A 22,750-nucleotide genomic window follows, 5' to 3' on the forward strand; every position below is an offset into this window, starting at 1 on the left:
TGATGTCTGGGTACATGAATATGTTCTTGAGTCTCCTTAGCCATTTGTGTTGCCTATATCTCTCCATCTCAGCAACTCTGATATTGTTCATAATTACATGTAAAGGATAGTAGGTATTACATGGAAAGGTCCTTCATCAGTAAATGTATGAAAGAAAACTATGATAGCTTTGTGCAGTTACAAAGAGGGAAAAATGAAACGGTGAACCATGATAGTTGGATCATGTTTGTCTTTTTTCATTTTGATATTAGTTGACTGGAAAATTATAGTGTTCTTTGCATGTTGAACATTCTGAAATACAAGGTGACCTAGACAGTTGCACTGACCCCTTCTTTTCTTTCTGAGGGCTGAAACGGGGGATAACAGCTTTCCTCATCACAATGATTACTGCTTTGATGGTGACTTATTCAGCCACTTCCATGATCTTGGCTATAGGAATACATAAGAATGCAGCATCTGGAAAAACACTTCTGGTGACTTCATATTTTGTGTTTATGCTGGTGAGTAGGAACCTGTGTTTCTTTGAGAGGGAATTTCTCTCCTTGTTTCTTCATGCACATTCACCTTCATTGATTAGAACTTCATAATCCAGAGGAACTCTCATTGGCCCATTCCCTCATAAAAAAAGACTGGTTACCTGCCTGCCTTTGATGCTGGTATCAGAGAATTGCCAGCTGTTTACCCATAGCAGAGATGGTTTGGTTGGATTCACCACTCTCCAATGTCAGAGTGAAACTTCATGAGTGTGCAGCATGGGACTCTAACTTTAGTTTTAAAATAGTGGAAAATTCCCAAACATATGTATTATGCTCCGGTTTCCTCCCAGTTTCATTGCATGAATATTTCCATACATATATATCTCACATAAAAACACCAGAAATACCTATTTTTGACAACACACCAAAGTAGGAACCACTGATAAAGCTTAATTATTTCTGGCTTCCTGATGATCCCTTATGTCAATATTTCTCTGCTCTTATTTTGTTTCCAGTGGTTACTTAGTTCTAATGTTACATATTCTAAAGATTGTACTCACAATGATGAATCAACAGATGAATGGAACTACTTACTACTATGATGTGAACTAAACAGGAGTGCCTAGCCATTGATATGTCCTTTCTACTACAGTAGGAGCAGATGCCTTTCAATATGAAGCAGAATTAGCATAAGTGCTTGCCAAAGTTTAATTCTTCTGTTTCTAAATTTGGCAACTATCGATGTATATCATTGAGAAAGTGATGTCTTATTTATATTTCCTATACTGTCATTCAGTAAATGAAGTGTTCATCAATAAATTAAGGTGTTTTGTTTATTTTGTGCTCTGACTGATTCACATGTAAAGATTTCTCTGTGCAAATTTAGAAACCATAAAACCACATTTTACTTAGAGATGCTTAGAGATTCATGGAGTGTTCAAGAGTAAAAATATGCTTGCACAGCACAACACTGTCATTGTTTTGCATATCCCAGGGCATGTCACACCAGTTAAGTCAAGTGTTATGTGGACCACATAGGTGTTTCTTTTTCATCTCAAGCATCCCCTCCTATCATCATCATTGTGATACTGCTTTCTGTTAGCTTTAGGTGAGGGTATTGACCATTTTTTCAGCCATACTTTATCACATTATCTTCTTTATCAATTTTAGGCTTTGGGTCATGGTAAGCCTGCATTTTGAGCCCCAAAATTACACCAAAAGTTATGGATATATAGTGCAGATCCTTCTAAATAACAAATCATATTGTATGGAAGTAGAGGGGGATGTGTGATGATCAGGATTTTCTGGCATCTGTTCCTAAGTATCCTTAGACATGGAAATGATTTAAAATATACAAGATGTGTATATTTACAGCATAAAAATGTACATGGGTTACATACAAAACTATGCCATTTTTAAAATAAGGGATTTAAGCATCTACAAGTTTTGGTACCTGTGGTTGAGATGGGTGGATCTTAGAACCAGTTCCTTAGATACTGAGAGACAGCTGTATTTCTTAATCTTCCATTGTGTGCAGTCACAGGGGAAAGCTAATGACATATTCCTGATTATTAAGAATTCTCCAAATAAATAAAACATATTATACAGATTATAAGTATATTTTCCCAAATCTTCCAAATAAGTGAAACATATAATATAGTTTATAGGTATATTATCCTTCCTTTAATACCATAAACTGCCTTAGCTATACAAAGGTATAGATATTCAAAAGAAAAAGATTAACATTTAGAGTAAGTGAAAGAATTTCAAGAAAGAGTAGATCCTAGCAGAAATGTTTAGATGGTGATGGAGTTCTTATAGAGGACCTTGTTCAGAGTTCCTCATAAAAACGCTGCACCAGTTCTGATACTTGGTTTTGATTTTCATAGGTTTTCTTGGGTATGTCATTGAATTTTGAAACCATGGCACCTCAGCTCTCCTGGCTTCAGTACTTCAGTATTCCTCATTATGGTTATATGGTAAGTTGTCTTCATCTGTCTTTGTGAGGGGTTCCTAAGGTGGGAACAAACAAAATCAAGCCTCATCCTCTCATTTCCCAGCCATGACCTTTGAATGTCTCTTATCCAGGAACTGTCTTTCACAAGAAATGCACGAGTATTTGTTTAGCCTTGGTAATCACAAAGTCAGAGATTTGTTTGGGGTTTTCCTCTGTCACCTAATTGTTTCAGAGAGATGAATGGTGGGAAGAAATCTCAATAAAGAGGAAGGATTGACTAATTAATGAAAAACATATTCAGTTCAATAAGGGAATAAATGAGGAATGGGAGACTGGAACACATAACTTATATTAAAAGGGAAATTAGAAGAGAAACAAAGACCACGTAATACTCAGAGCCATAGTAGCTTTAGCAAGTTAATTGGCTCCAAAGAAAGCTGTGTCTTGAAACAGTACAATCAAATTGCTATTTCCAAAAATTACAACTGGTGTTGATTGAAACAAACAAGAAATATTACCATAGATCAATAAAATAATAATAATAATAATAATAATAATAATAATGAAGATTAATTTTGAGAATATAACTGAGATACTTCTTTGTCACCTTTTATTTTTTCTCTTTGGGGTACTAGGTACCCAGGCCTTTGTGCATGCTCAGCATGTGTTCTAACACTTTGATATATCTCTAACTGTTTTTATTTAATTTGGGACAAAGTCTGACTAGATTGAGTTGCCCAGGCTGATCTTGAACTTGAAATTCTTTCACCTTGGCCTTTGAAATTTGAAACAATTTACCCATTGTATTATAGGCTTTGCAGTATAATGAATTTTTGGAACAAAACTTCTGTTCAGGACACAATACAACAGTAAGCAAAGGTTGTTCCAGCAACGTGATGTAAGTTGTATTCAATATCATGATACATTTGTGTTTGCTTACTTTCTATTGTGGTGTGATATAGAAAGTCCCCTGGGCTTAGAAAAAGTCCAAGTCCTTCTAGGGTCAACAGGTTTTCTGTACCTAAGTCTTCTCAGCCCTGAAGTAAGCCCTTGTGCACTAATAATGCATGGGAACATGCTGTGCTTGTGTTTTACTACAGTCAAAATTGTATTGAACGTGGGAAATTATGTTTTGAGCTTTTTAAAGATTGATGTTTTGGTTGCAGTTTTGAATTAACAAGAGAAAAGAAAATGCCAGTATGTGAAATCTCTTATAGATTTTTGAAATAATTATTCGTAATAATAAATTTCTATTTTTAATTACTGACAAGAAAAAAAAAACTCTGTGAAGAGGGTTTTCTTTATCCTGGTTTGATTTAGGTGTGACATCTTTGTAACACAAAAGACTATGCCACACTTGGTGGTCAGGATGAAGTGGATGGGAAAAGTAGGACAAGTTAAGAAGCCACCACAGGCTTCATACTTACATAATAAGGCTTATCCTCAAAAGAAGGAGGAGAAAGCTTCTCTTACAGCAAAGAGGCCATGAATCTTCTTGAAATTTCTAAGTTTGAAAAGAAGCACAAGAATGGCATTAGCAATAATTGTGACTGCACCAGCTGTTTTAGTACCAGCCACTTTTCTAACCTGTGGCAAGAACACTGCATCCTGCTCCACCAGCAGCTACCTAAGGTTTGGCTGATTCCTGGCCCTGCTGGTATCTTTCTGAAGCTGAGTATCTGTGATGCTCATCACAGTCTTGGTGAAAGAGCCTCGTAGTATAACTCTGGCTGGCAACCCTTGCTCCTCCCTGGTCCTAGTTTTATAATTCTTAGCCTATGTTCTTTGAATGGCTGTCTTGTGGATGAGCAGAACTATGCAAGGACCATAGGTGTCATCAGTTAAAGCTGAGGGTTCCTTACCAGAAGTAAGTGAAAAGCTATCTGATCGATACTTTCTTTGAAGAGAATAGCATTACAAATTTGGAAATGAGTTCATCTGTGGAGGCTGGAAACTTGGTTCACAGTGTGATTGCAAATTTGGCCAAGCTTGTGAACTCTAATTCTCCTCTTTTAAATGTGAGTAATATCAATACCCCTTTAGATTGAATTAGGGTTTAACTGAGTATTTAGGTACAAATTTCTTGGCATAGTATCTAACAAAATTGTAACCATTTAATGACTGTTAATTATTAGACATGAAGAGAAAATACCTGATTAACTGCAGGCTTCTTCATTTTTTTATTTTGAGGCAGTGTCTTTCTAAGTTTCTTAGTGCCTCACTAATTTGATGAGGCTGACCTACAACTTTTGATTCTCCTGCCTCAGCCACCAGAGTCATTGGGATTATGGGCATGCACCACCACATGCAACCAAGTCACTCTTAAAAAGAGTTTTCCAAAGTAAAGAGCAGAAATTATCTCTGGTTTTCATTTTTCTACATTGTTAGTATTCTTATCACCATGATTGGCAAGATTTGATAACCACATTGATTTTTGTGTCATCTTAATTAATTCTTTATTGATTTTATTTTTTAAAATACACAACAGCATAATGCATTACAATTCTTAATACACATAGAGAGGACAATATTTCATATCTTTGTATACAAAGGATGTTCACGCCAATTCATGTCTTTGTACACATATTTTTGTTTGTTTTTTTCATTAAGCTGGACCTTGTGGCCTAAGGGATTGTGTCATTTAGGAAATAATTCTTAATTTTGGGTCACAGACTCCTTTGAAAGCATAAGAAAAGTGAAAAAATGTCTTCTCAGAAATGTGCTGTCCTACTTTACTTATTATTAATTAATACTCCATGTAGGATATATAATATAATGTCCTTGCATTGGGACATTATAGCTGGATATAAGAATCTGCATATATGATTACATGAACAATGTAATTCTACTTCATGTATAACCAGAAGAATCAGAAGTTATCTCCATGTATATATGTCAAAATACATTCTACTGTCATGTATAACTAATTAAAAAATAAAATATAAAAAAATAAATACACAGTATATACACTGAGTAAAATTTGATAGATACTAGGAATGAAATTATATCTTTATTTGTGTTGAATTTTAGGTGTAGTGGTGAAGTATTCTTGACAATCCAAGACATTGATCTCTCACCTTGGAGCTTATGGAAGAATCTCCTGAGTTTGTGTTGTGTGATGATTATCTTCCTCATAATTACCTACCAAAGATTGTCACAGCTCAAAAAAAAATTCTTAAATTCCTATTAATTTACTGTGAACCATTCTCACATTTCAAGAAAAAGCACCTTTTACAGAATAGAAGACACAGAGAAAAACTCTCATTAATACAGTTATCTCATACTAGACAAAGGTGCCAAAATCATATATTAGAGAAAAGCCTTTTCTCTTCAACAAATGGTGCTGGGAAAATTGGAAATTCATATTCAGCAAAACAAAATTAAATCCCTCTTTCTCACCCTGCACAAAACTCAAATCAAAATGTATCAAGGACTTAGGCACTAGAACAGAGTCCCTGCACCTAGTAGAAGAAAAAGTAGGCCCAAATCTTCACATGTATGCTTAGGATCTGACTTCCTTAACAAGACTTGTAAAGCTCCAGAAATAAAATGAAGAATCAATAAATGGAATGGATTCAAACTAAAAAGCTTCTTCTCAGCAAAGAAAATAATCAATCATGTGAATATAGAGTCTACAGAACAGAAAATAAATCTTTACCACAGGCACCTCAGACAGAGCATTAATCTCCAGGTAAATATAAAGAACTCAAAAAACTTAAAACCAAAAAAAAAAGTGACCCAATCAATAAATGAGCTAAGGAACTGGACACTTCAAAGAAGAAAAAAAAAATCAATCGAGAAATGCAAATTAAAACTACATTGAGATTTCATCTCAACTCAAGTCAGAATAGCAATCATAAAGAATACAAGCAACAATAAATGTTGGTGAGGCTTTGGGGGGGGAAGTACATTCATACATTGTTGGTGGGCTGCAAATTGGTGCAACAACTATGAAAGGCAATATGCAGATTTCTCAGAAAACTTGGAATGGAATCACCATTTGACCCAGCTATCCTACTCCTTGTTTCCCCCCCCCCCAAAGGACTTAAAATCAGTACACTATAGTGATGTTTACAGCAGCTCAACTCACAATAACTAAACTATGTAATCAACCTGGGTGACTTCAAGAGAAAAATTGATGAAGAAATTGTGGTATATGTACAGATTAGAATATTACTCAGCCTTAAAGAAGAATCAAATTATGGCATTTGTTGGTAAATGGATGGAGGTAGAGAATTCCATGCTAAGCAATATAAGCCAATCCCCCCAAACCAAAGGCTGAATGTTTTCTCTAATATGTGGATTCTAATTCACAATAAGGGGTGGCTAGGGAAGAATAGAGGTACTTTGGCTTAGGCATAGGGGAGTGAAAGGAGGCAAGGGTATAAGGGGGTGGAAGAATATAGGAATGAATCAGACATCATTACCCTATGTGCATATGTGAATACATTATTGGTTTAATTCTAAATCATGTACAACCAGAAGAGTGAGAAGTTATACTCCATTTATGTATCATATGTCAAAATGCATTCTATAGTCACAAATAGAGAATTAGAACAAATATAAAAAGTTGGATGGAAATAAAAGTATACCTTGATTTAAGTATCCAATAAAATTTTTTAAATTATTTTCTCTTCAGTTGCCATCAATAGTTATTTTTATTAGAAAATTTTCACAAAAACTTATGATATTATGCACTGAATTATAGTTCATCTTATCAGACAGGAATGGAGAAATCCAGTCTAACTCATTGACCTGAAAAAGGAGAAATGAATTCTAGACACTCTTGACAAGTTGCTTATATCAGTTTTCTCATCCTTTAAATAAATAGGGAAGTTAGTATCACTCCAGTTTTAATGGTCCATGAATTTGTGATTTCCAGTTGATTAATAATGCATATTTTGAGATCTGGAGAAATTCTTAAGATGGCACATTATAGGATGGCTGTATTTTCAGTTACTCTTTGGGTAAGATACAAACATCAGGAGTATTACTCAGTGAGGTGGGTCAAAAGAAGGAATTCACTGAAATACAGTATCACACTGAGATAAGAACAAAGAGCAGTCAGTGTAGACAGATGATCAGGTTGGGAAGATGGGATAATTCAAAAGGAAACAAAATGCTAATACATACAGAACACTTCCCCTTTCTCACAACCTCTTGCCAACTTTACCTCTACCCCCAGGGAATTGTTCCTCCCAGGAAGGAGTTCTTATTGACCACCTAGGTGACTCCTTTCTTGCCTTTTTGTTATTCCCATCTTTGGCCAGTAGGTAGGATGGGAGGAGTGAGCATCAGAAGAAAGGAAACCTGAAATTCATAAAAGGGTAAGATATACCTCCTCCCATGGATATCACCTCTGGATCTCCTTCTTTTCCCAGAAGAATTATGTTTCTGTTCTATCTTCTAAATAAAACTTTTTTCCTGTGCTTGCCTCACCATTTTTCTAGCATTTAATCTTCAACACCAGGGGAATGAGGACCTGACGCTCATTTTTCAAGACCAGTATCAGTGCAATGAGAGTCTCATAAGATTCAGAAATTTGGGTGCATTGAAAAAAAAATAAGTGTATTGTATTCAAGCTCATTGTAGAAGTTGCAGTGTAGCAGGTTCGCTGCAGAGAGGAGGTATAATACAAACAAAAACACAACAGAAAAATTTGGCAAGGAAAAGATCCCAAGATCAGAAAAATAGTCTGAACTTAGATGATCCAGAAACTGTACAACCAAATGACATTTGAGTGCTCTGTGTTTACAACTGGAAAGTGGAGAGCCATCTTGATGAGCCTCTGCTTCAGTGTGCTGCTACAGGAGCATGGTAGATGGTAGCAAAAATTGCCATATTGTCCTGGCGAGCATCTACTGAAGGGTCTAGGGTGTAACCTAGCAGAATATAATTGAAATAGGCACAGAGAAGATAATACTTGGGGAATTCAAGTAAAAAATATATGGAAGGGAGTATAATTTACTTTCCTTTTAAGTGTGAATATTCACATGACCAGCTGAAGACGACTGGGAAACCGAACAGGTGAGTATGAATACACTCAGGGACTAAGCCTATGAAGGTCACATTTGTGGCAGCCCAGTGAGTGTGCCCTGTTGCAGATTGGCTCCCCTGCCCTATAAGTAGAATTCTTGGGAAGCTCCTGAGATCCAGACTTCAAGCAGAGATCAGGATCTGCCTGGTCCTAGAGGTGTTTTGATCTTAAATCTCCATAACATATAGAACCCTTCAAAATTACTAAATCCAAAGTGGACTAAGCCCCGGATGCTTATATCAGTGAGAAAGAAAGCTGAATGCTATCTCAACCAGCTTCAGTCTACCCGTAAGTCACGCACGTGCCATATACTCCCACACATTCTGTTCAAAGCCCCAGGAACCGTGGGGATGTCCCAGTTCTTATGTGAGCCATTCCGTGGGCCCCCAATTCTTATGTGAGCCATTCTGTGGGCCCCCAGTGGGTTAAAGGGATGCCTTAATCCCTGCCTGGCCCTTATCCATTCCTCAGGTGAGTGCAGTCAAAACTTGGGATGCATTTTCTGCTCCCACCCACCCCCAAGGGTGCTGGAAGGTCATGAGAAACAGGGAATCATCTCCTTAGACTCCAAGAGTCCTTTGGTTGTCTATATTCAAGTTTTGCCAAGTTGCCAAGGTCTTAAGGACTTACTCAAGACCTACACTGTGACCACCTGGTCTTTTACTCACTGTGGCCTGGCCCCAGTGGTGACTTAGAGAATGGGTCAAAATGGCCTCCCGAAGGAACTTTTGATTTTAAACCCTCACTGAATTGGACAATTTCTGTCACTGGACTGGGAAGTGGGCATAAACTTTCAGTTTCTGAGATATGCTCCTGTCCTTCCCTCTGCTCTCCAGTCCTTTCCTCCTCTCTGTTCTGTTCTCCTGCTCAAGTATTCCTTGCTAGGAAAAATCCCAAAATTCTCTCCCATTGTTCTTCAACTTCTTTTACATCCTCAGAACCACCCTAGCTGCTCTCAGTCCCACCTTCCCTTCTCCCTCCTCTCTATCCACACCAATCCACTCCTGCGACCCCTCTCATACCTCCACTCCCTCCTCCTGCTATCACAGCTTCTCCTCCCCAACTTCCCACAACTTCTTCTTCTCCTGCAGCCATGGCTTCTCTGCCCAACTCTTCTACTGATATGAACTTTTCCTCTCCCCCTCCATCCCTCTCCTCCTCCTCCTCTCCTTCCTCTTCTCCTGCAGCTATGATTACCTTCACCCACTCACCCCTCTCTTCTCCTGTCAGTGCCCATACCCAGTCCCATTAGGCCCCCTTATCAGATAACCCAAAGTTCTTTTGTCCTCTCAGGGAAGTGACTGGTGCCAAAGGGATTGTCCAAGTACATGTTCCATTCCCACTTCAAGATCTTTCCCAGATTGAAAAGTACCTTGGGTCCTTCTCTGATGACTCTTCTACTTATATTAAGGAATTCCAATACCTCTCCCAGGCTTACGATCTTACATGGCATGATGTCTATGTTGTTCTGTCCTCCACCCTTACACCCTGATGAGCAAGCTCACATCCAGCAGGCTGCATGAGATCATGCTGATCAAATTCCTTTAACAGATATGACTCTCCCCACAGGTGAAGCAGCCATTCCCCTAACCAAACCCAACTGGGACTATCAAGATGACCAACAAGGTCACCATCACTGCATTCTCAAGCTTCAATACCTTATAGCAGGCATGCAGGTGGTTTCCAATAAGGTGGTTAACTTTGATAGGCTGAGAGAAGTCATACAGAATCCAGATGAAAATCCAGCCTTATTTCTCAACCGCCTTATAGAGGCCCTTACCAAATATACTACGCTGGATCCTGAGTCTCCTGCCAGGGCTACAGTGTTAGTAACCCATTTCATTACTCAATTGGCCCATGATATTAGAAAAAAGCTCAAACAAGCTGAGGAAGGCCCTCAGACCCCTATCCAAGAGCTGATGAAAATGGCCTTTAAAGTTTATAATGCCTGGGCTGGGGATGTGGCTCAAGCGGTAGCACACTCGCCTGGCATGCGTGCGGCCCGGGTTTGATCCTCAGCACCACATACAAACAAAGATATTGTATCCGCCAAAAACTAAAAAATAAATATTAAAAAAATTCTCTCTCTCTCTCTCTCTCTCTTAAAAAAAAAAATTAAAAAAGTTTATAATGCCTGGGAGGAGTCAGTTAAACTAGCCAGGAGGCATAATTACAGAAAAAGGTAACTCCAAACCCAGGCCTTAGCAGAGGCCCTGAGGCCTACAGCTCAAGTGAGAGCTTCACAGGGGACCCAGCATTCCTCTTCACCAGGGGCTTGCTTCGAATGTGGATGTGAAGGTCACTGGGCTTGCCAATGCCCAAACCCACAGCCTCCTTCTAGGCCATGCCCTACCTGTAAGCAGACAGGACATTGGAAGAGTGACTGATCCATGGCTGGCCCTTCCTTGGTGCTTCTACATGGGGGTATGACCAGCCAGGTTGTCCCTTCTGAACTTTTGGGTTTTGTAGAAGACTGAAGAAACCCGAACTCAAGGACCCCCATCACATTCTCCAAGCCCAGGGTAATGCTCCAGGTAGCAGATAAGTCCATAGCCTTTCTTGTGGACACGAGCTATCTATTCTGTCTTACCTGCCCACTCTAGGCCTCTGTTCAGTTGTTGGGATTGATAGCAAACCCTCCTCTCCAAACCGAACTGCTAAGCTGGCCTGTGCCCTGGAGGCACACCCTTTCACATATTCTTTTTTGGTAATTCCATCCTGTCCTGTTGGTCTCCTAGGCAGAGATGTTCTCCATTTATTAGGAGCAACCCTCCTACTACACCCCAAGAATACTATCACCCATCTTCTTCTGCCTCTAATTCTTACCCTATTTAATAACCCCACAGTACCTACTTTGCCACTGCCCCCGATCTAGTCGATCCCCAGGTCTGGGACATCTCAATGCTGGTCATAGCCTCCCATCAAAAGCCAGTCCATATCCAACTGAAACCGCAAACTAAATTTCCTTTGCAATCTCCCCAATTTCTCATCTCCAAAACCCACAGGGAGGGACTTAAACCCATCATACACTACTTACTTGCCTAGGGACTCCTCATTCCTACTGACTCCCCCTACAACACTCCCATATTGCTGGTACACAAACTCTCAGGTACCTATCACTTAGTCCAAGAACTCTGCCTAATTAAGGAGGCAGTTATTCCCATCCACCCTGTGGTTTCTAACCCTCACACTTTTCTTTCTCATATCCCCCCTTTGACCACTCACTTTACTGTCCTGGATCTTAAAAAAATGCCTTCTTTACAGTGCCCCTCCATCCTGACTCTTATTACCTCTTTACCTTCACATGGGAAGATGCAGTCTTACTTCCAGAGCTGCATCCTCAATTGTTGGAACCTTAATGGAGGGGACCCCAAACTATCATACTTACTACCCCAATGGTAGCCAAGCTCTTAGGCCACTTCCCTGGTACCATGTCTCCTGCCTTAAGAAAGCACCTGTTCCAAATGTCCAGTCCTGGACTTCAACCACACTGGGGCCCACCAAACTCAAGATTTCTCACCAACCCTCTTCTTCTGTTACTAATAATAAATCTCTCTCAAGCTTCTATCTCAACTCACAGATGGTGCTTCTACATCCAAGCATCATGGCAGCAGGATGGCACCAGCGGCTCTCAGATTATGGGTCAAGGTGATTGCCCTTCCACTGGCCGCAATTATGCGGTCAGCCTTAATATTACTGAATTCAACCAGGCCACCTTGTCCCACTTATGTTCAGCAATGCTATGGTTCATAGTAGACCAAACTGAGAAAACTTGTAAGCACTTTCCTGATACCTATAGTGGGTGTCCTTATAATTCATGCCAGAAACGCTTCCTAGATAAGCCTTGTTATGAGAATTAAGCATACACCAAATTAACTACTTGGGACCCATGGGATCTGAAATGAGCTTCTGGTGTTGATGGCAAATTTTATTTTGGGGGTTTTGCCAAGCACCCCTCAGCCTCTATCAGAATATGGAGAACTTATGTTCAAGTGTTCCCTCAAATTCACATAACCATCTAGGAGCAAGAGAAGGAACTCCAACACCAGCTGGATACAGTTGCCCATTCTAAAGCTGACCCTTCCTCATGGATGGCCCCAATATGTCATTGTTTTCAACCTCTCAATTTATCAAAATTTAATAACATTTCAGACTGTTTCCTCTGTGCAGGTTTGGATCATACTCCATTAACTGAGATTCCCATTTATCTTCCTCTCAATACCTCAACTAGACCCCAAGGACCCCCCTCTCCAGCCTTTGAGAAAGTATCTCTTTTTTGTAACTCATCAGTGAATTTCCCTTGGTGCTACACTGCCTCTGGTTCAGCACCCTGTGTTCAGATGGTTAGAATTTCTTCCCCAACCTTTGCTCTGCTGGGGTTCTTATTCTGGTGCAATGGTACCCTTACAAAAAATCTAAGCCTCAACATGTCCTTTGCTTTTTGTGTTCCTTAGACTTTTCTCCCTCAATTAATTCTGTACAGTGAGGCTGAATTAACATGGATTGTTACTACCTCCCTTTCCAGGACAAGATGGGCCATCTTTCTCTCAGTAGTAGTTGGACTCTCTCTGGCCTCCTCCTTTTCTGCATCTGAACTCCATGCAGGAGGACTTGGTTATGCAGTAACCCCTACTTAGAAGCTTGAACAACAATTTCAGGAAGTGGTAGAGGCATCTGCCACCTCTCTCATTTCCCTACAAAGGCAAATAACATCTATTGCCCAAGTTTTATTACAGAACTGACAAGCCCTAGATCTTCTGACAGCAGATGAAGGAGGAACCTGTCTATTCCTGAAAGAAGAATGTTGCTACTATATCAATGAAACTGGATTGGTTAAAAAGAATGTCAACACCCTCCATCATTTAGGTTTGCCTGAAAGCACATGGGTGAAATTGCCAAAGTGACCTACAACCAGATACTCCTATACCCCTACAGTCACCTTCCCATCTAATCGACATTTGAGCCATTCCCTTCTCCCCAGTGCCCCTAAGCCAGCAGAAAGTAGCCAGATGAAATTATCTGCCCAATATCATCAAAAAGGCTGGGATGTCAGTTTGATGGTGGTGACTTAGGAACAAAGCACCAAGCAGCCCACACATGAGCAAAAGAAACATCAATCAGGCACCAACAGAATCTCCTGACAATCAGCGGGGTCTCCTGGCCAATCCTGGATCTCAGCCAGTTCCCCCAACCAACTCCATTGGGACAAGGGACTGTAAAAATCCCTTTTCCTCTCCCAAGCCCTTCCCTTCCTGCCATAAGCCCCATAAAATTCCAGTCTGGTCGAGTTCCCATGCAGTTTCTCCTCAGAACCTCTTCCTGTAGACTCTTGTCACTCTGTTAGAGTTCTGCCCTGAAGTGACATCTCAATAAAGTCTCAATCAGCAGCCTTTTAAAATCTGCCTTTTCTATTTAAATTACTGGCCTTACAGTAATTTAAATAGAAAAGCTGGTAACATCCTTATATTATCTTCCCTTTCAGTTGCTGTCTGAACTCAGGAGCTGTAAGTGAAACCCACTAGAGAATATGTCTAAAGAAATAAAAAATCCCAGTTGATAATAGTAAAGGATTATTTGGATTTTGAATTCAGGGCATAAAAAACTTCCATAAATCAAGTCTGAATAGAGCATTTCTATTAAGCATCCAAAATATCAATCATTTAAATTATTCCTAAAATATGGTAGGCTAAACTTTATTTTGAAAAACTTCAATAGGTGAATGTTGGTTTGGAAGTTTGACTGAAATAATTCTCATTTTTCAATGAGGGTTTAGACGCTTTGCTTTTGCCTGCAAATGTCTCGTGGGTGGTGAAAACAGGATGAATGATCACCTCCATTTTGCATCTGTCTTCTTTGCTATGAATTACCTTGGATTCCAAGAATGATAGGTCTGATGGATAAACATCTTGTGACGAGAAAAACTTACCCTCTGGGAAACAATACTTTTTATTGCCAGCAAGGTCCTCCCTAATTCTGAGATGTTGATGGACCAGAATATATCTGACCAAGATCACCTGCTTTGGCAGCTATCAAAACCTCCGCCTATGCAAAATCACAACACTTATCTGAATTTCTCTTTCTATAAAACCTTAAAGTCATTATCATCTCCTTGGAGACGAGGTTAAGACAAGGCTACACCAATCAGTGTAGATACACTGATAAAAGAAATTTTCATGCTTTTCACTATTATCTTTTCCATTTGATTTTTAGGGTGAGTGGCTAAAACTGGTTTGTTGGATCCTCAAAGTCATGTGTCTTCCCTAGGAATTCAGCTACAATGATGGTGGCCCAACCAAGAGAAAGCATATCCTTTGGGCCATTAGCAACTTGCAGGTACCCAATTCTGAATCAAGAGGACAAAAATGGAGGGTCCCATGCTACTGAAAAACAATTACATTCATTTCAGAATGTCCCATTGCTTTCCACTCTGAGACAAGGTCAGCTGCTTTCTATTATCATTTGGTGAAGCAGAGAAACAAACTTCTGGACTCTAAAGGGCCCCAAAGTCAGGCCCCAAGTTCACCCCACTAGAGCTCATCAAGGCTTGCTTTCCTTTTCCTTGTTTTTTGACACTCTTTTGATCCATTTCAGTATCTTTTGAACAAATTTGACTTCAGTCATATTTTTGCAATGACTATCAAAACTTGATTCTGTAATTTTATGTTGACACTTACCAGGGAGGGGCTGTAAGATATTAAGAGAAACCAGTTTGGTTTGAGGTGAACTCTGTGGTGATTTACATAAGAATAGAAAGTGTCAATTCTGTCTCTATGCTCCCTAGGAGAAATTCAGCTGTCTGTTCTATTTATGCCTATAAATCTATGAGCAAGATGAAGAAAATTCATATCTGAAAATGCATTCTACTCAAATGTAATTGTTCTACATAATTTTGCTTGTTAGTCTGGTTGTTAGTCTGTGTTGATTATGAATGATTTAGAAACCAAAATTTGAGATGAAACTAGATTCTCCACTTCTGCTGGTGGGTGGGGTCTGTGAAAGTCACAGGCCTCTTCAGCCAAGAAAACCAATTTCAGTGTTAGCAGCTAATCATAGCAAGAGAATGCCTTCTGGTATCAGTTCCGATGGTCTAGCTGGCAAAGCCAGATTCTTCTCCACTATGACTGAGTAGTGTGTTGTGGCTTTAATTGGCAGACCCTATTTAGCTCTTTGCTAATTCCTTTCTAGGTTCTTATCTGATAGATTTGAAGAATGAAATCCAAGGACAATAACTGAAGGCAAGAGTAAAGGGAGTCAGATTTATTTAATTGAGAAGAAAATAATAATTCATCCTGCAAGGTGATAGATGATCTGATAGCAGATTACAACTCGAATGTGCTTGGTAGTGTCTGATATAGCTTCTGAGTAGGAGAATGGATCAAAATGTTAAACAGATATTGAAAAAATGCTAGGATATTGGTCAAAATCTATGCTAAACAGGTATCATAAAAGTGTTAAGGCTATTAGTTAGCACTTGAGTTTTAATATTTATCATGCCTCCATTTTTCCTATCACCCCAGTTAAAAGGGGTTGACTGGAATGTTAGGAATCTTACTTCAGGTTAATCCCAAGTAGTAGCCTTTACATTAAAAAAAAAAAAGCTTTAATAGAGACCCATTACCTATCCTATGTTATTCAGTTCCACAGAGGCTAAAAATCTGATATTAGTAGCAACATTCCTATAAAAGATGTATTTGCATAAATGTTCCCAGAACTCCCTTCCATAATTGACAGTTCTCAGTTTATTCTGAGTTGGTTAATTTGGACATCCTTTGTGAAAACATTGTTTGCTAACATTTGGTCATGGTGAGCAGACTGTGGATTCTGGGTCTGTTTTCAAGGGAACTAATAGGATCAGCTCAGGATTTCCACCTATGATGGGAGGATTGAGACAATGACTGCTGAAATTTGGGGCTTCAAGAAATGGAAGAATGAAATTAGGCAAATGGCATTTCCTTTTATAAAGAATGAGAAATGTGAAGGGATTTCTATAGGAAATTTTTCAATAGTTGAAATTTAGACATCATCTTTAAAAATATAGAAACATATTTCTCCCTCTGTTACATTTCACTGTACCTGTAGCCCATCCTTTCCTCTCTGCTGCTTCCCATGTAGTTTTTTCTGCCATCATGCCCTTTCATCCCAAGTACTTCCTACCACAAATTCCAATCTAGGAAGACACACCATCATCTTCAATCTCTAGTCAATAAGCTTTTCTTTGCCAGGATCCAATCATGGCTACTCAAATCCTTTGCTAGGATCCAATCAGGGCTACTGTGTGTTTCCTGTCTGTTCATTATCTCTCCAGAAACACACTTTTCCTGTCTTCTTCCAATCTGGGGCAATTCATGGTGTGACTCCCTGCAGGGTCCATCTTGGTGAGTATTGCTTGAGCAAAGTCAGGAATGAAAGGATGCTGAGTTCTCTTTGCAACACACCTGAGAATGCAAACAGCACAGGTAAAGTCAGCCTTTATCATCTAATTGTGGTGCATGTATATGTATACATAGATATTTACTATAAAATACATTCATAAACAGAGATTTATAACTATTGCAATTTTCTATTGTATATACATTGAAAAGCCCATGAATTCATAATAATATTTCTGACTCCAATCTAACACCTCTGTATTACTTATAGTTCTTTGCCATTTTCATATTAGTAAGTGACTTCATACAGGGAGAGTTTGGGCTGCCATTATCTCAAAATATGTACTTACTTGCTTACTGAAGTAATTCATTTGTTTATTGGAACAAGTCTCCAAGTAGTTCTAGTCTCTCCCTTTATCTACCACCTCTAGAAACTCCTCTGCCTCATTGTTTTAAGGTGTCAATCACACTATCTTCAAGGCTTCCCCTCTCTGTCACAACCTTGCTTCCTCTGATGCTCATAACCCTACAAGCAAGTCTCTGTGCTAGAAGAGAGGAAATAGCAAGAAAGGAAGATATTTATGAGTTAGACATCACAAGTTTAAAATGCCATTTGCACATATAAGTGAACATGCCAACTTAAGGGTCTGGAGTTCAGGCCCCAGTACAGAACTCATGTATGATATTTAAATTCATAGACATTTTCTTTGTGGTTTGCTCTGCTTAGCACACAGGCATCTTTCCTCATGCAGAGAGCTCTGATCAGTCCTTCCCAAACACTGCTGTGCAAGTTCATCACCTGGGGTCTGGTTGAAATGCAGATCCTGTTTCTGTAGGTCTCAGGAAGGGTTCAAAATTATTCACAGGAGATTTGAAGAATTACTGATACTAATGCTGTTAGTCCTCAGAGCACACTTTTGAGTGTCAGAGCTCTCAGGAACCCCAGGTCCATCTTCTAGTTCTTTCCCAGCTCCCTGTTGCCTATTGACTTGATTTCTAGTTTTCTCGGGAAGGGTTCACCATAGACCTGTTTTTCCATCTCTCTTAGTTACCTTCTTCACCCAAAACAACACCAACAGAAGCAAACACATGGAACTGCTTCTTACAGTTTGAGAGTAGACTTGTTCACTTCACACTTTATTCCCCTATTCTTTCACTGTATCTCTTTTCTTAGCTCACCATCATTGTGAATTTGGAAATTCTACATATATCACTTTCAGACTGGGTTATCACTCTCCTTTTTTGTTTAAAAGGAGCCATTAACTACTTCAAATCCATATCAGATTGCAATTATAGATCTTACCACCTTTTTCTCTATGAGGCAGAAAAACCTTGTATACAATAGATTTACAAGGGGCTTGAATTACCAAGATAGGATGAAAACCAATTACCAAAGATCCAGCATACTTAAATGATCAATGAAAATTGGTTATATGACCATCCTTTTAATTCTTAGTCATTAACTAGTTCTTGAAAATGGGTGCACTCAAGAGATTATCTGAGGTACTTGGTAAGAATACAGATTCCCTATTCCCTCAGAGATTGTGTATCAATTTCCCTGAATTCACTGTCTGTGTAGACAGTAAATTTTCTCTCAATATCTAGATAATTCTAGACTGCTGATGCACCAAAGTTTAAGAATTTTTAATCTTTTTTTAATTGCACAAATCATTATTTCATTCCTTTTTTATTATTGAGTAGGGTTTCATGGTATGAATATATCCCAATTCACTTAACCATTTATCAGCTGAAGCACACTTTTACACATTAAGAACTTACTGCTATTGCTATTTTTGTGTTAATAAGAATTCTAATAACTTGACTCTCTATTTTTTAAAAAAAATACATCATGTGATCCAATAGTATTTCTTTGTGCATTGAATAAGGTTTCAAAAGTCTTACAATGAGAGATACAAGTTCAAGTTCAGGATGAAAATTCAGGGGATTGTCTTCAGCTTTCCTTCTGAAAACCTCATAACCCACGATGAAAAGCAAACAATAGGCAAATTAAGCTTAGACAAGCTTTTCTAAACTCCAGTTTCATATCAGCTCAGCCTCTGACTAGATTAAAATGATTGACTTATCCAGAGGGTAATTTTTTAGAAATTTAAGCACATTAAACATGTTTAGCCCCTTGTCATTTTGCTTCCAATTTTTCTATGAAAGCCTAACATCAATATTAAAATTTCTATTTCTTTTTAGTTGTCACCAGTTTGTATAACATACACTTAAATGTAATTATTTCCACAGTCATTTTGCTTAGAATTGTTTGGATATGTGGCTTCTTCTTTTTTTTAACAATTTTAGAAAGTGTTTGGCTATTAATTCTTAAAATGTATCTTCTCTTTTCAGAAGATACATATATGTATTCCATATAGTTATTCTCTTTTCTAGATTATCTCAGCCTATGTATGATTTAGTATGAAAATTGGTATTCATCTGTCTTCCAGTTTTCTACTGACACATGATACATAATCACTTTTCTCTTAATTTCTTTATTGTAGCTATTGTATTTTTTCTATTAGAAGTCTGTTTTCATATTTTTTATGGATTCCAGTTTTCTGTTAACATTTTGCATCTTTTTATCCATTAGCTTATGCTGAATTTTCTTGAATTTATTACAAATAACAAATATAAATTTCTTATCAGATTATCTCCAAAATTTTGATCATCTGTGATTTTTTCCCCTAACATTTGTTTTGATCATGAAATCTTTGGCAATGTTAGTATCCTTTCAAACTTAATGGTGAATATTGTAAACTTAAATTGTCTGCTGTGATGTTGTTATATTATTGCAAAGACAGATTATTCTTCCCTTTTATAGAATTTTTAATCTTTTAATAAAAGCATTGAATTTTATTTTCCTCAACTACCAAGTATGTAAAGAGTTGAGATGACAAGTTTGTAAGAGAAAATCAAGTTGAACTGAGAGAAAAAGCTCTCCTTGCAGGAGTAAGTATTCTACCAAGAAGTAAAATGTTCAGATATTTAATGATTCATTATTTCCCTTTTTTCACTTAGGACTTCTCAGCAGGGGAGAACAATTATCTTCACCATCCATCAGCCTTGCTATTCCATCTTCAAGCTCTTTGACAGCCTTACCATATTGGCCTCAGGGGATCTAATGTATCAAGGTCCTGCCCAGAAGGCTTTGGAGTATGATTAACCTTTTTATGCACTAGATCCTTCATTCACAGACTTCTGGAAGAGCAGAGGAGTCCACAGGAGTGCTACAGGAATGCTCCTTGACCTTGCATAGAATTAACTGGGGTGCCTCCACTCTAAAACATCTTTGGTCAGTTCAGTGACAGAATTTTTCTTCATTATGCAGCACTTGCTTATTGTTCACATCTCTCTCCTTGTCATCTCCTATTTGACTATGCATGATGTGTGTGCTTCCGTGTGTGTGTGTGTGTGTGTGTGTGTGTGTGTATTTCTCATGGGCCTTTGTCTGTTCTCCTTCCCAGGTATGATAACATTTCCCTGAAAGGTCAATAATTAGTATGTTGGACTCACAGCTAGTTATTCTGTCAGTTAAAGATTTTGAAAAGTCCCAAAACACTGCCTTTCTTCAATTTGTTCTAATGAGTTGTACTTGACAGAAGAATGCATTTCAACTCATTGTACATGAATGGAGCAAAACTTTTCATTTCTCAGGCTTTATATGATGCAGATTCTCACTCTTCATTCAATCATACATGTACCTAGGGTAATAATATCTGACTCATTCCACCATCCTTCCTACCCTCCCATACACCCCCTCCCCTTATTCCCCTCTGCCCAAACCAAAGTTCTTCCATTATTCCCTAGCCCCAACCCCTTACAGATCAGCACCTAGATATCAGAAAAAAAAAATATTTGGAGTTTGTTTTTTTAGGAATGACTTGTTTCACTTAGCTTGATATTCTCCAACTCCATCCATTTACTGGCAAATACAATAATTTCATTCTTTAAGGCTGAATAATACTCCACTGTGTATATGTATCACATTTTATATATCCATTAATCTGCTGAAGGGCAACTATATTGGTTCCATAGCTTAGCTATTGTGAATTGAGCTGCTACAAACATTGATGTGGCTGTGTCACTGTAATAGGCTGATTTTAAGTCCTTTGGGTGTAAACCAAAGAGTGTGCTAGCTGGGTCAAATTGTGGTTCCATTCCAAGTTTTCTAAGGAATCTCCATACTGCTTTCCAGCATGTTGCATCAATTTGAAGTCCAAACAGCAATATATGAGTGTACTTTTGCTCCCATATCCTTGCCAACAGTTATTGCTTGTATTCTTGATAATTGCCATTCTGACTGGAATCAGATAAAATCTCAGAGTAGCTTTGATTTGCATTTCTCTAATTTCTAGAGATGTTGAACATTTTTTCATATATTTGTTGACTGTATTTCTTCTGTGAAGTGTCTGTTCAGTTCCTTAGTCCATGTATTTATTATTTGTCAAAATATTGCCTTTTTGACCATGTAACACATTGTGCTTTTCCAGTACTTCCCCTGATACATGGTCTTGCTCTGCCTTTGTGAGGGTTCATGGAGATACTACTGCATTTTCTAGTAACATTAGGTTGAAGATTATGTCTTGAGTGGTGTAAGTGACTATTACTCAATAGAATGGATGGTCATGAATCAGACTTAATGGGCCAAAATTTCTGAGTTGCCTTGTTCTTTTTATTTAAGATTGAATACTATTATTTCTTTAACAGCTTATCTATCTGCTTAATTTTAGAGCTTTTTGAATATGATTATAGATGTTTCTCCATGAACACAAATATAGTTGTAAATAATCATTTTTTTTCTTAATTTATTTTTATTAAATCTCTGTCACTAAAAAAAAAAAATCAAACACACGAGAGTCTGGGAAGTCCAGGGACAATTAACTAAAAGATATCATTATCCAAAGTACATGTATGAAGTCATGAATTGGTGTCAACATACTTTATATACAACCAGAGATATGGAAAAATTGTGCTGTATACATGTAATAAGAATTGTAATGCATTCCATTCAATAGAAAAGTAAAAATAACTGAGTCTCAGATCAAATTTCATTAAAATCCCAAAATTATTATTCATAGAAGTAGAGAAAATAATCACAAAATTTATTTGGAAAAAAAAAGAAAAGAAAACCCGAATAGCCAAAGCAATTCTTAGCAAGAGAAGTGAAGAGAAGGCATCACAATACTAGACTTTAAGTTATACTTCAGAGCCATAGTAACAAAAATAGAATGATATTGGCACCAAACAGACATGTTGACCAATGGTATAGCCTAGAAGACACAGAGACAAACCCACATAAATACAGTTATCTCATAGCAGACAAAGGCACCAAAAATATACACTGGAGAAAAGATAGCCTCCTATACAAATGGTTCTGGGAAAACTGGAAACCCATAGGTTGCAAAAAGAAATTAAACCCCTATCTCTCATCCTGTACAAAACTCAACTCAAAGTGGATCAAGGACTTAGGCACTAAAACAGAGTGTTTAAAAATTAAAGAAAAAGGCTCAAATCTCCACCATGTCAGCATAGGAAATGACTTCATTAACAAGACTTTTAAAGCACAGTAAGTAAATTCAAAAGCCAATAAATGGAATGAAATCAAACTAAAACCTTCTTTACATCCAAGGAAACAATCAATAATATGAAAAGAGAGCCTAAAGAATGAGAGAAAACCTTTACTGCCTGAAATTCAGATAAAGCATTAAGCTCTAGGATATATAAAGAACTCAAAAATCTTAAACACCCCAAACACAAATCACCTAATCAATAAATGGGCATAGGAATTGAACAGACACTTTACAGAAGAAGAAATGCAATCAAATGTTCAACATCTCTAGCAATTAGAGATATGCAAATCAAAGCTACTCTAAGATATTATCTCACATCCATCAAAATGGCAATTTCA

At 38.0% G+C, this 22,750-nt stretch overlaps 1 protein-coding gene across 1 annotated transcript in view; it reads left to right on the plus strand.

The window, feature by feature from the left end:
• The window catches only part of LOC144251730 (broad substrate specificity ATP-binding cassette transporter ABCG2-like), a 61,582-nt gene extending 51,620 nt beyond the window's left edge, over window positions 1–9,962 (plus strand). The window contains exons 11-14 of the mRNA XM_077794493.1: window positions 346–500; window positions 2,366–2,455; window positions 3,246–3,331; window positions 9,764–9,962. Of these exons, the coding sequence (XP_077650619.1) occupies window positions 346–500; window positions 2,366–2,455; window positions 3,246–3,331; window positions 9,764–9,962 (530 nt within the window). The remainder of the gene's footprint in view (window positions 1–345; window positions 501–2,365; window positions 2,456–3,245; window positions 3,332–9,763) is intronic.
• The last annotated feature ends 12,788 nt before the right edge of the window (window positions 9,963–22,750 follow it).

The sequence above is a fragment of the Urocitellus parryii genome, unplaced genomic scaffold (genome assembly GCF_045843805.1).
Source record: "Urocitellus parryii isolate mUroPar1 unplaced genomic scaffold, mUroPar1.hap1 Scaffold_173, whole genome shotgun sequence".
NCBI lineage: Eukaryota > Metazoa > Chordata > Mammalia > Rodentia > Sciuridae > Urocitellus > Urocitellus parryii.